Here is a 13,093-nt window from a genome sequence, read left to right as displayed (position 1 = left end):
ATTGTTCTATTTCTGTATACTGAACTTTTATTTTTTGGAAAACTCTTAAAAGAGATCCTGAAGTCCATTCAGGCTTATTGGAAAAGGGGAGAAGAGGAAGTGGCTGTTTCATTCCTTCAAGAGAGATAACCAGAATTGGTTCTCTACTTCAGGAGTCAACAAATAAACCGTTCATTACATCCTGGCAGTGGTACTTTTAGACATAATACTGAATTAAGAGTTGTGGGTACGATCACGTTCAAGCTGTAAGTTTTCAGAGGCCATTTTCTTTAAAACCAAATGTAAATCTCAGGCAGCTACAGTGTCTGGGCCACATGTGTGTCCCATGAAGTAATTAGTGTTGTTGGATTTGTTTGCAGCTGATTGCCGTGTTTGACGAGCAAGAACCACTCCACAAGATTGAGAGCCCCAGTGGAAACCCGGCAGGCCGGCAGAGCCCAGACGCTTTTGAGACAGAAGTGGCTGCCCAACTGGCTGCGTTTAAACCAATTGGTGGGGAAATCGAAGTAACCCCTTCTGCTCTGAAATTAGGTACGTGTGTTTGTTGTGGCATGTTTTCCACCTGGTTGATGTACATCGCCTTGCTATGAATTGCTTCTATTTTGTGACTTACCTTGTTCGTATCTTTCTTTAAAAAAATACCTGGTTTCTTTCTCTACGTTAGTAGTACTAGCAGTATTTTGCATAGCTCTTTGCCGCTGTTGAGGCTCAGACAAGTGGATGCAGTTTTTTCCTTGGAATGCAGGTGAGTCTGAGTCTGAATTGTGTGCCTTTCGTACATCATAGCGGGGGGATGAGGATGTAGGCGATGAGTTTCGTCTCTAGCCTATGAGGCTCACTTAAAAAAAAAAAGCCCCTGAAAATGGCATTTGGAATAAGCGAAGCATGATCAAGGAATCTAGACCAGAAATAAAGGTCACTTTCTGTTTAAAACACCTTCTTTTTCTCCCAAACTATTATACACATCTCAGAGTTTGGGAAAAACATTTTGAAGCAGGTTTCTTAATTCTGTCCAACTGGTTTATTCAAACAAGAGCAACTCACCCAGTAATTTTGCTCAGAATTCTTTTTCTGTTATATTTGTGTTGAAGGTGTGGGTAGAAGGAAAAAATAAACATTCTTCCCACATTTCAGTGAATTTACAACTATAAGAGAAAAAAAATGTCAGTTTTTGGTGATCTTCTTATAGATAAATTTAGGTCAGGCTAACATTATGAAGTTTTTGAGGACTTCAATATTTTGATACTTAAAACAATTTTTATTCCTGTTGAATGTATGCATACATCTCAAGACAGCTCCTAAGCACCTGTTATCGGTTAATTCCCAAACTAGAACAGAGGCTTTTTCCACTTTGCTTTTTAAAGCAAAGCATATGCTCAAAATTGTAAAAAGTGTACATACTACTGGTTTTTCACATTTGAAAAAAAATGTATGCTGTCAAGTTTATTTTACATACCACAATGCTGAATATCCATATTTTGCACTGATTTTCTGAAAAGCATCTGTAGTGCCCTTTTTAAGATAACCAAATGGAAATTAATGATCTGTAGTCTTCACGAGTTTCCTCTATCTTCTGGAAAGCAAGCTAGTGAAGCAGTGTCCTGGAACACCAACACGGGGGGTGGGGGGGGGGGGTTGGTGGCAGCTTCTCTTCATGAGAAGCGAGGTCTGTGGCTTCAGCAGCCTCACAGCCCTGCCATTCATTTGCATAATGGATGCCTTTTTTTTATCCATTATGCAAATGGCATGGGAGGAAAATTAGGCAATAAGGGAAGACGAAAGGAGAAAATTGCTCTTGCTTGTTTTAATATTCTATTTATAAGCAAGCACTGTGGTCTTCAAATGGCTGAACCTCAGACTACCCCTGTGTCTGGGAATTTGTTTTTACCTTTCTCTTATGAGCATTCTCTGAAAAACAAAGTTGGTTTTTCTTCAGTTTATTCATGGTTTCTTTTGTGAACCATCTCAGCAACGTAACATATGCAGGAAGCAAAGTAAGCTGAGGTTTCTGTTCTTTGTAAGTGGACTTTCTACTTCTTCAATATTGATTTTTGGTAAGACGGAGATAGAAAATAGTATTTATTAAATGGTAACTATAAAACAGTCTCTGAGATCTAGGCCATGCATGGAGCATTCTAAATCCTTCACTCGGAATAACTCAGTTAAGCCTCATAATACTTAGTTGAGTTCTATTATTCCCTTCATTTAAGAGGTGAGGAGATCGGCACAAGGCAATTAAGTAACGCATCCAAAATCACAAAACTATTAGGTGGCCAGGCCAGAGTTGGAACCCTTGCTGGCTCCTGTGTCAGGAGCAATTTTGCTGTGTCCCTCACATATTCTATTAATAAAATAAAATAAAATAAAATAAAATAAAATAGTAAAACATAAAATAATATTTGGTGTTATTTTCCTGGGATTAACTTTGTGAATATGTATCAAAACTCTGCAAACAGCGAATTCTTTGGCTTCAAGTTCCGTTTCACCCAGGACTGTAGATGAAGGATGAGATGGGATGACCTTCCCCATTAGGTGACCAGTGTTGCCTTCCAGTTACTCGGTCTGAAGTCATGGCAGCATCTCCACTTCCTCCTTTTTCTTCCCACCATCTCCACTTTCTTCATCCTTCATGTCCATGACCATCGCAGCAAGGAGAGCCTCATCATTAATCAGACTCTTGCACAGGCATCGAATGACCTCTTTCTGTGTGTGCTGTGCTGCTTTCTCCAAATCCCTGTGTCAGCCGGAGCTGCCTTTCTAAATCACAAATCGATTACATAACTCTACTGCTTAACAACCTCCTGCAGTGGTTTCCTGTTGCACAGAGAACCATGTCCAAACTCATGAGCAAGCTGATTCGGATGGTTCCTCAGAACTAGCTGGAGGAATTGGGGCAGGGATGAATGATGACAAAATCATCCCTTATCTACACTCACAGTTCCATCAGATTGAGCACTTTTCCTGTCTGGAACTTGAAAAGCAAAGAAAAGAACACACTTATGCAGTTTCTCAGCGAAATTAAGGAAGGAAGCAACACAACCAGCTTTGGTTTCTCCTCATTTTGTTTGTGTTCTTTTTTGTTGCCTTCAGGGCATGGTGCAGTGGCAGGCTGGACAAGTGTCCTCTGAGGATGGACAGACGTGCATGGCAGCAGACTCTATTCACAGTCCCTCCCAGAGCCAGAGCAGTGGCACTGTTCGGCCCACCCTGAGATCCATCCCATTTACATGGAAGGTGGGAGGGATGGTTAGAGAAGGAACAGCATTTGTGTCCCAGGGATTTGTCATCACACTGTGCACATAAAATGCCAAACACAGAGCCCTTAATCCCTGCTCCCCACGCAACTCCTGGAGGCCGTTGGAACTGGTCCCACTTCTCATGGGGCCCATATGCCCAGGCTGGTGCAGCAGGAACTAGGGCTCACTCTCACTGTTTTTTCTTTCTGGAGACCCCTTCAGGAAGACGGGGAGTGTAATATTGATCAGCCCTCGGGCTTTTCTCACTTAAGGAGACACAATTTAACAAATGTTAGGAATCTAGACATTTTTCCGATTGGGTCATATGAATCACCAAAAATTTTTTACTGATATCTGGGATTAAATTAAACTCAAGGTTCAGTATACTTTTTATATCTTTTTCTAACACAAAAGTATCGTCAATAATATTCTGCTGAAAACCAACAACATTCTCTACTGGCCCCTCCTATTGTTGTTTTTTTTTAATCTTCCAAGATGAAATATTTATGTACAGGATATGCAGAAAGTTCATATTCACAGACCCTTCATGATCTGGCTACGTCCTCTCCGCCCACTTTTATTCTGGCTACACGTCTACAGTCACCTTAACATGCAGCCACTATGAGCTATTTACTCTTCCCCCGATTTGCCTCGTGTTCTCAAACCTCTATGCCTTTGCAGGTATTCCCCGTAGCCCGCTGACCCCTTTGCCTCTCATCTACTTGGTGAACTTGTGGACCTTTAAGCTCCAGCTCAAATATAACCTCCTTTTGGATGCCTTGTCCAAATCTCCAAGATAGTACAGTAGATGTAATATATATATATGTATATGTGTGTGTGTGCATATATATACATCCTAATTCTTTAGTCAACAATGAAGTATTACAAAATGTATTGAAGAAATCTACTGACCCAAGAGGGTTTATATAGTCTTGTATCCTATAAGAGGATGGGATATATATATTTTTAATTTGTAAGAGTTTTAAATCAAGTGAGCAACCACATAATTCCAACTTCATTCGTCTAAAGTATTTCCTACCATTTTCTAATGGATTTTCTAATGTAATGCTAAGTGACCAAGTCCTGACTCAGCCCTAACTAGCAAATCATACTAACACTTTAAGATTCTGTTTCTAATATTGGTTGATGCTTTTTACTCTGTAGCCTAGAGATTGCTCAATAGCCAATTTAAAAGGAGAGACACGGTGGAACAAACACTTTGCTAAGAATCAAATTTACGGAGACCATTTGCACTTTAAAACTACCTGACTCAGAAATTGTCCAAGTCTTCTTTGTAGAACCATATGGTCCCTGTTAACATGTTTTGGGATTTCAGCATATATTTGATTCTATGTGCTGTTACTTAAGAAGCAACATTTATGGAGCACTTAGGTTCTAGAAGCTGTTCTGATTCATTCATGCGTACTTGCTGAGCAGGCAGGGTCAGTTGTGCCTGCCGGGAGAGACGGATGGGGAGGCTGCCGAGTGGGCAGCAGAGGGTCCTCCTAGTGCTTTTCAGAACTCCTACAGCAAAGAGACCCATCTCCACCAAAAGAATCGTTAGCACCCCTTTGTGAAATGCTTGTTTAGGAAGAGCCAGTTCCCAAGATTCTCGGTAAGCAGCAATTGTCTAGATGACAGTTGGCATTACTTTACAAAGGAGAAAGTAAAAGCTTAGGGAGGGTGTGTGCTCCGACCTCAGATAACTGGTTAAAGAACTAGAATTGGAACCTACATGTCTTGACTTCTAGTACAGCGCTCTTCCAACTACAGGACATTTTTGAAGTAATTATAGATTTAAATTATCCATGTTTTTTAATGTGATATGTGATAAAGTAGCACCTCATCTCTTTTGGAATTGAGATACAGTGTAAGTTAATAAACAGATACTATGAATAGCTGTAAATCAAAAGCTAATAAGGGAATAAAGACTAGAAAATTAAGATGGAGAACATTTTAAAAAAATCCTTGTCTAAGTTTCTGAAATGAATTTGCTCCTGTCTCTTCATTACATATTTGTGCACACATGTGTACGGATGTGTGTGTGTGTGTGTGTGTGTGTGTGTGTGTTTAGGGGAAAATTGCACCAAAAGCATTATGTTGATGGGACTCCCAGGTGATTGTTTTTCTGCAGCGTGGATACCGTTGCATTGTTTTTGACATTCCAAATGTCTGCACATGGGGCCTTCTGTAAATCAGACAGATGCGTGAGAACAATTTGTTTTGAAGTGTGGAAGAACAAGTTCTTTAGCTTTTCCCCCAGCGGTTCCTGTGCTGCCCCTATGACCTTGTACTCTTCTTCAAAAGGCCTCACCAGGCCCAAGGTTGGCCCGGTCCTTGTCCCTTGAATAGCAATGACAGGGAGCTGGTCCCAGACCCTACAGCACTTCCTTTAGATGTGTTCCCAGAAAAGCCATTCAACTTTTACCTATCAGGACCACCTTTTTCAACCCACCCCACCACTCGCCCCCCCCCCCCCAAAAAAAGTGGAACACATTTGGCCTTTCATAGACATGAATATTCTTATCTCAGACCATCCAGGTCACTTCCTCATGCATCCCTGTCCCTCAGCAGGCCACAGTTTTCTCATCCATAAAATAAACCTTTCTTGCTCTTCTGGGCTATTATTGCCTCAGGAGAATTTCATGAATTCCAAGCTGAATTTGAATCTGATGCCACACGCCCGTCACTTTTCTTCCCATGGCCCCACTTAATTAGTAGTTTTATTTTAGACATGTTGATGCTTTTTCTCAGTACTTCTTGACGGAAACTTGCTATTTTGGGTTCAAGCTGCCATGAGAAAATATTTCTTTAGTTGTAATTATTTTAGCAATTTAATTCAAATAGTATGTCAGGATAAAAAGTCCTTTAAACTTGGTTGTTGCTACTCTTGTGATCTGTGTTACTCAGATACAAAGCCAATCTGATTAAAGTTTGCAGTTGAAATGGTATTGGCTTTATTCTCCTCTTGTGTGTGAAACTTTGAAGATGAGCTACTTGCTGTTTGAAAGTGATTCTTGTTTTTGAGGTTCGAAAGCTGGAAGGTGCCTCAGATGCTTTATTGCTTCCATGTGTGTTTGTGCTTCTTCAGAACTGAAATGGAAATTATGATTATGTGTTTATTATAATTATTTTCAAAACACTGGGTTCTTTGCTCTTTATTTTCAGTAGTTCTCAGAAAATATTGTATAGCCATAGATTAAAGTTGGAAACAGTGACTGGTTTCTTCTGATTTTGATAATTCACTGCATAAGGGAAGCATATGGGAACATTTGTCTCAATCTTGAATGAAACCAAATCCCTTTATGGCACTGAACTTCAGGAAAAAATAAAGAAGGGGGAAGTTTATTCCTTTAATTAGGCTGCAGTATGTAAGTAGCTGCCGTGCCCGTAATGCGAGTTTAAGTATTGGCATCTGATCCTAGACAAACACGCTCACACCACACACATAGCAGAACTAAAGCTCGGGGCCGGGCCGGGCCTCTGCCCGAGCCTTTGAATTCCAACTACAAAGCGCACCAGCATGTGAGGGTCCCTTGTTGCTGGAAGCTCTCTGCTGTGGGCTGTGGAACTGCAAGTTGAAATTACCAGGGAACTGAGGTCATTTGCTTGGATGAATCCATAAGTCATAATTTGGTCACTGAGTTCCGTCCTATTTGGTTCCTGTTGTGGCTGACTATTCAAGAGTTAACAGCTAGCTCTAGCCTAGCTTTCCTTTCTCTTCTTTCTCTTCCTCAGGAGCCTGGTATATATATGTTTTCCCATGCAAGCTTAGATGAATGATGTTGTAATTAGCTATGGTAACCTCACCAGGCTATCATCCGTCATAGTCCTACAGTCAACAAACTGTGTGCATGCTTTCTGGCACATCAGGAGCTAGAGCAGGACCGAGAAGGCCGCAATGTTACCCATCCGCCCATTCCTGGCCCCGTTCTGCTATTGTGGTATGGGGTTTTATTTTACTTCGTTTGCAGCACAGGCGAATGTTACTTTGGGGAAGTGGTCAGGTTATACATTGAAATTTTTTTTTAATTTTAATACTGTGGGAAAGAGCCTGAGGTACTTGGTTAAATAAGAGAATAAAGTCAATACCTAAAGACGAGCCACCCCTCACAAACATTAAAAGGTAATTACCACATGGGAGTATATTTTGTTTGTGTTAGCTAAGTACAAATTTGAACGATCAAATACGGAATTTTCTGTATACCTAGCATTGCCTCCTCTGAGTAATTACAGATCGATGGTAGATATGTGTATACTTCACAGACAGGCAGCCACTTCATAACATTTTGTAAAAGTAAGATGAGTTTTGCTTGAAAGTACTCTACATGCTTATGAATGTTTTTAAAGAGATATTATGTATTAAATAATAGAATTCTATGTAAGAACAATGAAAAAAATCTTCATCATCTTAACAGAACATTTTCGTTTGTCTTTTTTCTAATTTGTCTTTGTGTTTTAGTCTTAATGCAATTTTCTTTGCAACTACCTTGTTCAGTTCTCCTTTTGCCTCTTTAATTAATTTTCTGTACTTATATCTAATGCCTGAATGTAGTAGCTAAATTGTCACTAAGTTTGTTGGACTCTAATAAAAAGTATTAAGGGAAATTTGCATTTAGCTATTTACCCAGACATGTAAGATAGTATATAAAAACCAAGCTTCCATTCTTCTTTCTTAGCCGTGTTCTCTAAGTCGATTATATGACCTCAAAGAAAAAAAAACAACAAAAAAAAACCAGTTCACCATCTCCCCTTTGGCCTCTCGCCGATGCTGGATGCGCACTGAGATGGAGTCTGCAGATCCTCTCATAAAAAAGCAGAATGAAAGGTCACCTTCCGACTGCTCACTTGATATTAGACCCCTGGGTTTTCAAGCCTCTTTTGCAGATTGCTTTTAATAGTAAGTCCAGTGAGGCCGTGTTTGCAGAGGCCTAGTCCCTGAGTAGTGAAAATATTTTCAACCATGCTGTCATGTGCAGCTCCTTGTACTCACCTGGACCACTGATGAAATGATTTGCAGTTCGTATGTTTGATAAAAGAGAGGAAAGAACCCCCACCCCAACCCACACACCCCGTAGTCACTTCTTCCTCCCTGTCCCACCCACCATCACAGCCCCCCTTCCTCCTTTCCTACTCCCAGTCCTGACTTTCCTGTTCTCCTGACCAGGTGGTCTGAGCCCGCCAGGACCCAGCGGAATGGCTCTTCATTTTCTAGACATCAGTGCTGTTTTGCCGAGCCTCCTCTGTAGGGTTTCACATGTCTATTACAAAATGCTTTCATATTACTTATCTGTATTAAAACCTTTTTAACAATATGACTCAGATTTTTATACACATAAATCTTTGTGACTGTAAAATAGATTACATTTCTCATAAATTTCTAATCACACCTAAACGAATTATTTATAATAACTGTGCTGATTTTCTTTTGCAGTCTGAAGTTTAAGCATCTTGCTAATAATTCAATACATGGCAAAGCCTTTTTTGCACTAACAACTTAAACATAAGGTTTAGCCTTTGGGATTTTTTTTTCTGTGTGTGTGTGCATGTGCTTGATTTTTTTTTTCTTTCCGCCCAGATGAGCAAGGGGAAAAAAGCCCACTAATTTAATTATTTACAGAAGATCCATCTTAAGGACAAGTCACTCAGAGTTGGACACGCTTTTATGACTGGCTCAGGATTTTCTCATTTGCTTTATCTGATAAAGCCGTATGATGAATTATGCCCCAATATACACACATTTGGTTATTTCCTTGCTCTATACCCAATTTGAAATTTTACTGAGATCTTGATTCAGCTCAATGAAAGTCAGAAATACTGAAACAGCTTGATCTGTTCATTATCATGTTCCAAGGTGATAAGAAAAGGTGACAGCCTTTGCTAGCAATTGCCATGAGAAAAGCTATCTCTCTCATGTTTGCCCTTTTTTAATGTTTACCAGATAAAAGAAGACAACCTCCCAGATACCACCACCACACCCTGTCAATTTATCATTGCAACAACGCATCCATCATTTGGTACACAGAAAATGGTTCTCCCTCTGTTTATTCGTGGACTTAATGAGAAAAATCTTGATAGCTATCCGAAAATACAGGTACCGCTCTAAAAATGCCAGACAAAAATCTGATTATTCTTCTAGATAAATAAGAGACTCTGTTAAAACTCCTCAAGCTCCTTTACATATGGAAGAAATTTGGGGCTCTATGTTTTTTTTTCCCCTGTGTGTAAAATTAAAGTAAAGGAAATTATGTGGTCCATCTTGCTTATTTTCTTTTTGTTTATGTGGAAAACTTGGCTATGGTTACTTAATGCACGAATGTGGAATATGGCATGATCAAGGAGAATTCGGGAGGGGCTTCCTGCCCTACCACAACCTATTTAAAGTCACGATGCTTGCATTTGGCGTTTTAAGATAATATTGACTAAGGGAGCCATTACTTCAGTGTCCGTATTTCTTGAAATTGTTAGTAAGAATGGTGTTTCCATATCCTTTTGCACTGAAAAATGGCATGGATAACAGCAAGCTGAATGGCTTTGTGTCATCTGGCTCCGCATGATTGTGATGATCAATTAAACTCTTCTTGTGTTTTTAAAACAAATAGACTTTCTGCCCCAGAGATCTGAAATCATGGGTCAAACTTCTTATTTCACAGTTCAGTAATAATGTCCTTTGACCTCAGGACTTGAGTCTGCTGTTACATTGAACTGCCCCCATGACAGAGTGCAGCATTTGTGCAGCCAACATCTGCTCTTCTCCGATGACTGGGTTTGAGAATGTAGCTGTTGAAATCGGTGTATCTGATGTCAGTGCTGCAGGAGATGGTGGCATGCCCGTCCCTGACTTCTGTTAATCAATAATTATTTATTGCTGGTCCAATGGATGGAAAGTATTTATGCTAGGCTACCAGAAGAATATAAAATATCACATATCATAAACTCATTTCCAAGCAGCTTGCAATCTAGTTGACAAAGTAAATTGCTGAGTGAGTCTCTAAACTTGGTTAGGTTTCCATTTTTATAATTTACAACCGTTCTTATAATAATGCAGAGCATACCATGACAAAACCTTGTAGCTGACAAAGATCTTACCCCATAAGTAAATTTAGATGGACAGGAAAGCTCTCTGTGTGTTCTGTTACCAGGTGCAACGTCTCTCCATTGCTGGGCTCATTGTTTTTCTTTGAGTCTTTGCTTGATGAAGAGGCTCATGGAAATAATAAAACTTAAACTTTGTAGACTATCTGTGATTCTACAGTTTTCATGATTCTCTGTCTTGGGCAGCGTGAGTTTTGCATCCTATTAGGTGACAAGAAATAACTAAATTCCAAGTCTCCCCACTGCCACCAACAATGTCCTCTGCTGCCCAGGATGGGTCTCCAAGGACTTAATGGGTTGATGGGTGAATATTTTATCTATCTGTCCATTCATCTTTTTATTCTTTTCCTCAAAGACTCTCCAGTCAAATACACTTCTTTAATTATAGGTAGTGAAGTTGGAGACCAGATTTCTACCCTGGTAAGCTCAGCAAACTCAGTGTTCAAAAGAATCAGTTGAGCTCCAAGCAGGAGGTAGATGTCAACGACCCACTCCCTGCCTCTTTTTCACTGAGTACCACACATAGACCCCCAAGGGTGGTCTTTTCTTCTCTGAGTCTATAGGCTATACACCTCAGCCTCATTTATTTACCTGATACATAAAGTTTGAGAATGTTCTGTTTTCAGTCTCTCTGTTTTTCTGATTCAAAACACCATGCTTCAGTTGAATGTCCAGAGTATCTAAACAGGCTTATCCTGTAAGTGAATTCCTCTACCTTGTGGGCTGTATTGACAAGGAGCATCTGGACCATCTTGGAAAATTCCCTTAGAGGAAATCTAGAGAGTGAATGTTGTGTTTTTTTCTCCTTTTCAAAGTAGTCACCACCATCTTTAAAAACTTACTGAAAAATTAATTTTACATAAAAGAACTTCCTAGATTACCTTATTTCCCCACTTTTAAAAATAAAGCTTATCATTTGTTTGGTAGTTATCACATACTTTATATGATTGTGTTCCATCTTTTTAAGGTGAAAAGTTATGAGAGGTTAGGCAAAATTCTTGTGTGATTCATATCTTCTTGAAAATTGGTTCTTTTCTCAGTGCCTAAAATGTAACCTGAATGTATTTGACTTCATTTCTTCTGTAATATCTTAGCTGAGCAGGTAGGCAATGTATTATTTACAGAAGAAATAAGGGGGAGAGAAGGATGTGGATGGTATATAACGTGTTTACAACAGTATAGTGTAAAAGTTATGAGCATGAGCCATGGGGTAAGACTGCATGAATCAAATACGGTTCTGTCCTTCACAAGCTGGGTGACCTTAGGCAAGCGTTTCAGTTTTCTCATCTGTAAAATGGCTAATATTAGCAATGGGCTAATGAAGTTGTGAGCCACAAAAGCATTTGTATATATATATATGCAGATATAAAACACTTAACATGGTGCCTGGCATATAGTAAGTGGTAAATAACTACTAGGTACTAGTATTATTTTCATCATTACATTTGTAATTATTAATCATTGGAAGAAAATTGTTAAATCTTCTTGTGTTTTTTTAATTTTGATCTGATCTTTTGTTCTCCCCTTTTCCCATTTTCAGCTCTCCATGCGTGACACTATATTCTCTCTCTCTCATTATGGAGGTTCTTTTCATTTATCATAATGGAGATTTTGGTCATCTTATGCCTTCTCTTAATTCAAAAATAAATTTGTTTTTTTCTGTCTTCAGGCTTATAAAATAAATGGTAAAACAGTTTATTGAAGCCAAAGCAATATCCAGGGACATTAATCCACATAGTATAATTGCTGCAAAGTTTTCAAATAATACCTTTGTGCTTATTTTTAGAGATTTGTGGAAGGGTAATTGCTTTGATTTCTTTTATCTTTACTTAACTCAAGTATTTACTTTCATGTCCTCACCCTGATCCAGCATATTATTCATAAGAATTTTCTTTTACAATTGGTAAGTGCATGCTGTTCATGTTTGACAATACTTTACCCAAGGGAATAACAATTTATTTTTAATGTTGTTCCACTCACCCAGCTGACCTAGATTTCTGTATCAGTCAGGGTGGCGACAGGAAACAGATGGCATGCTCAAAGGTGTAATTGAAGAGAATTTTAAAATGGGAGCATTGATGAAAGTGAGGCACTCGTGTTCTAAAAAGACTGGAGAGCTCTTACCAGCCCAAGCCTGAGAAAGGCAAGGGCGGAAAATTCTTGCTGGCCTGGCGAGGGCTGTGGGTGCAGATGTGGCAGGAAGGTCCTCGGAGGATCAGAACCTGTGACCCAATGTTGTCCAGTGTTGCCACTTTCAAAGGTGGAGCTGGCAGAGAGGGAGCCCAGTGGGGGATAACAACCTAAAATGTACATTCTAATATCCCTCTCTTTCTACCCACTGATCCCCTTCTGCTTCCTCATTGCCAAACCCTACAGCAGCCAGAGGAACTGGCCTATGCGATGCACGGGGTTACTGAGTGGAAGTCAGCCTCCTGGGGCCAGAGCTGGGCTTTCAATGCTGGAGCGTGGCTCTAGATAGCAGCATGGCGATGGACCACCACCAGTACCTCGTCTCTGTGTCTCCGTGTCTCTGAGGCAGCTTTTTAAAAAAATAAGGTGCTGGTAGAGATAGATCAGTAATGCTTTAACATTAGCAAACAGTTGATTATATATTTGTCATAGAACCTACCTATTAAAACTAGAAAGCCATAAAGTAAACTTTTTTTCCTGAAGGTCATTACAATTCAGTGCAATCGTTGTTACTTTTTATTTTTTTATTGAGACATAGCATAGGTAATATTTACAAATGTATATACACACAC

General features: G+C 39.6%; 1 protein-coding gene across 1 annotated transcript in view; it reads left to right on the top strand.

Moving 5' to 3' along the window:
• The window catches only part of PARD3B (par-3 family cell polarity regulator beta), a 972,625-nt gene that overhangs the window by 382,131 nt on the left and 577,401 nt on the right, over positions 1 to 13,093 (top strand). Inside the window, exon 3 of the mRNA XM_028510082.2 lies at positions 360 to 531. Coding sequence (XP_028365883.1) covers positions 360 to 531 — 172 coding nt within the window. The remainder of the gene's footprint in view (positions 1 to 359; positions 532 to 13,093) is intronic.

Source organism: Phyllostomus discolor, chromosome 4, assembly GCF_004126475.2.
Source record: "Phyllostomus discolor isolate MPI-MPIP mPhyDis1 chromosome 4, mPhyDis1.pri.v3, whole genome shotgun sequence".
NCBI classification, from domain to species: Eukaryota; Metazoa; Chordata; class Mammalia; order Chiroptera; family Phyllostomidae; genus Phyllostomus; species Phyllostomus discolor.
This window is presented reverse-complemented; position numbering and strand designations above follow the sequence as displayed.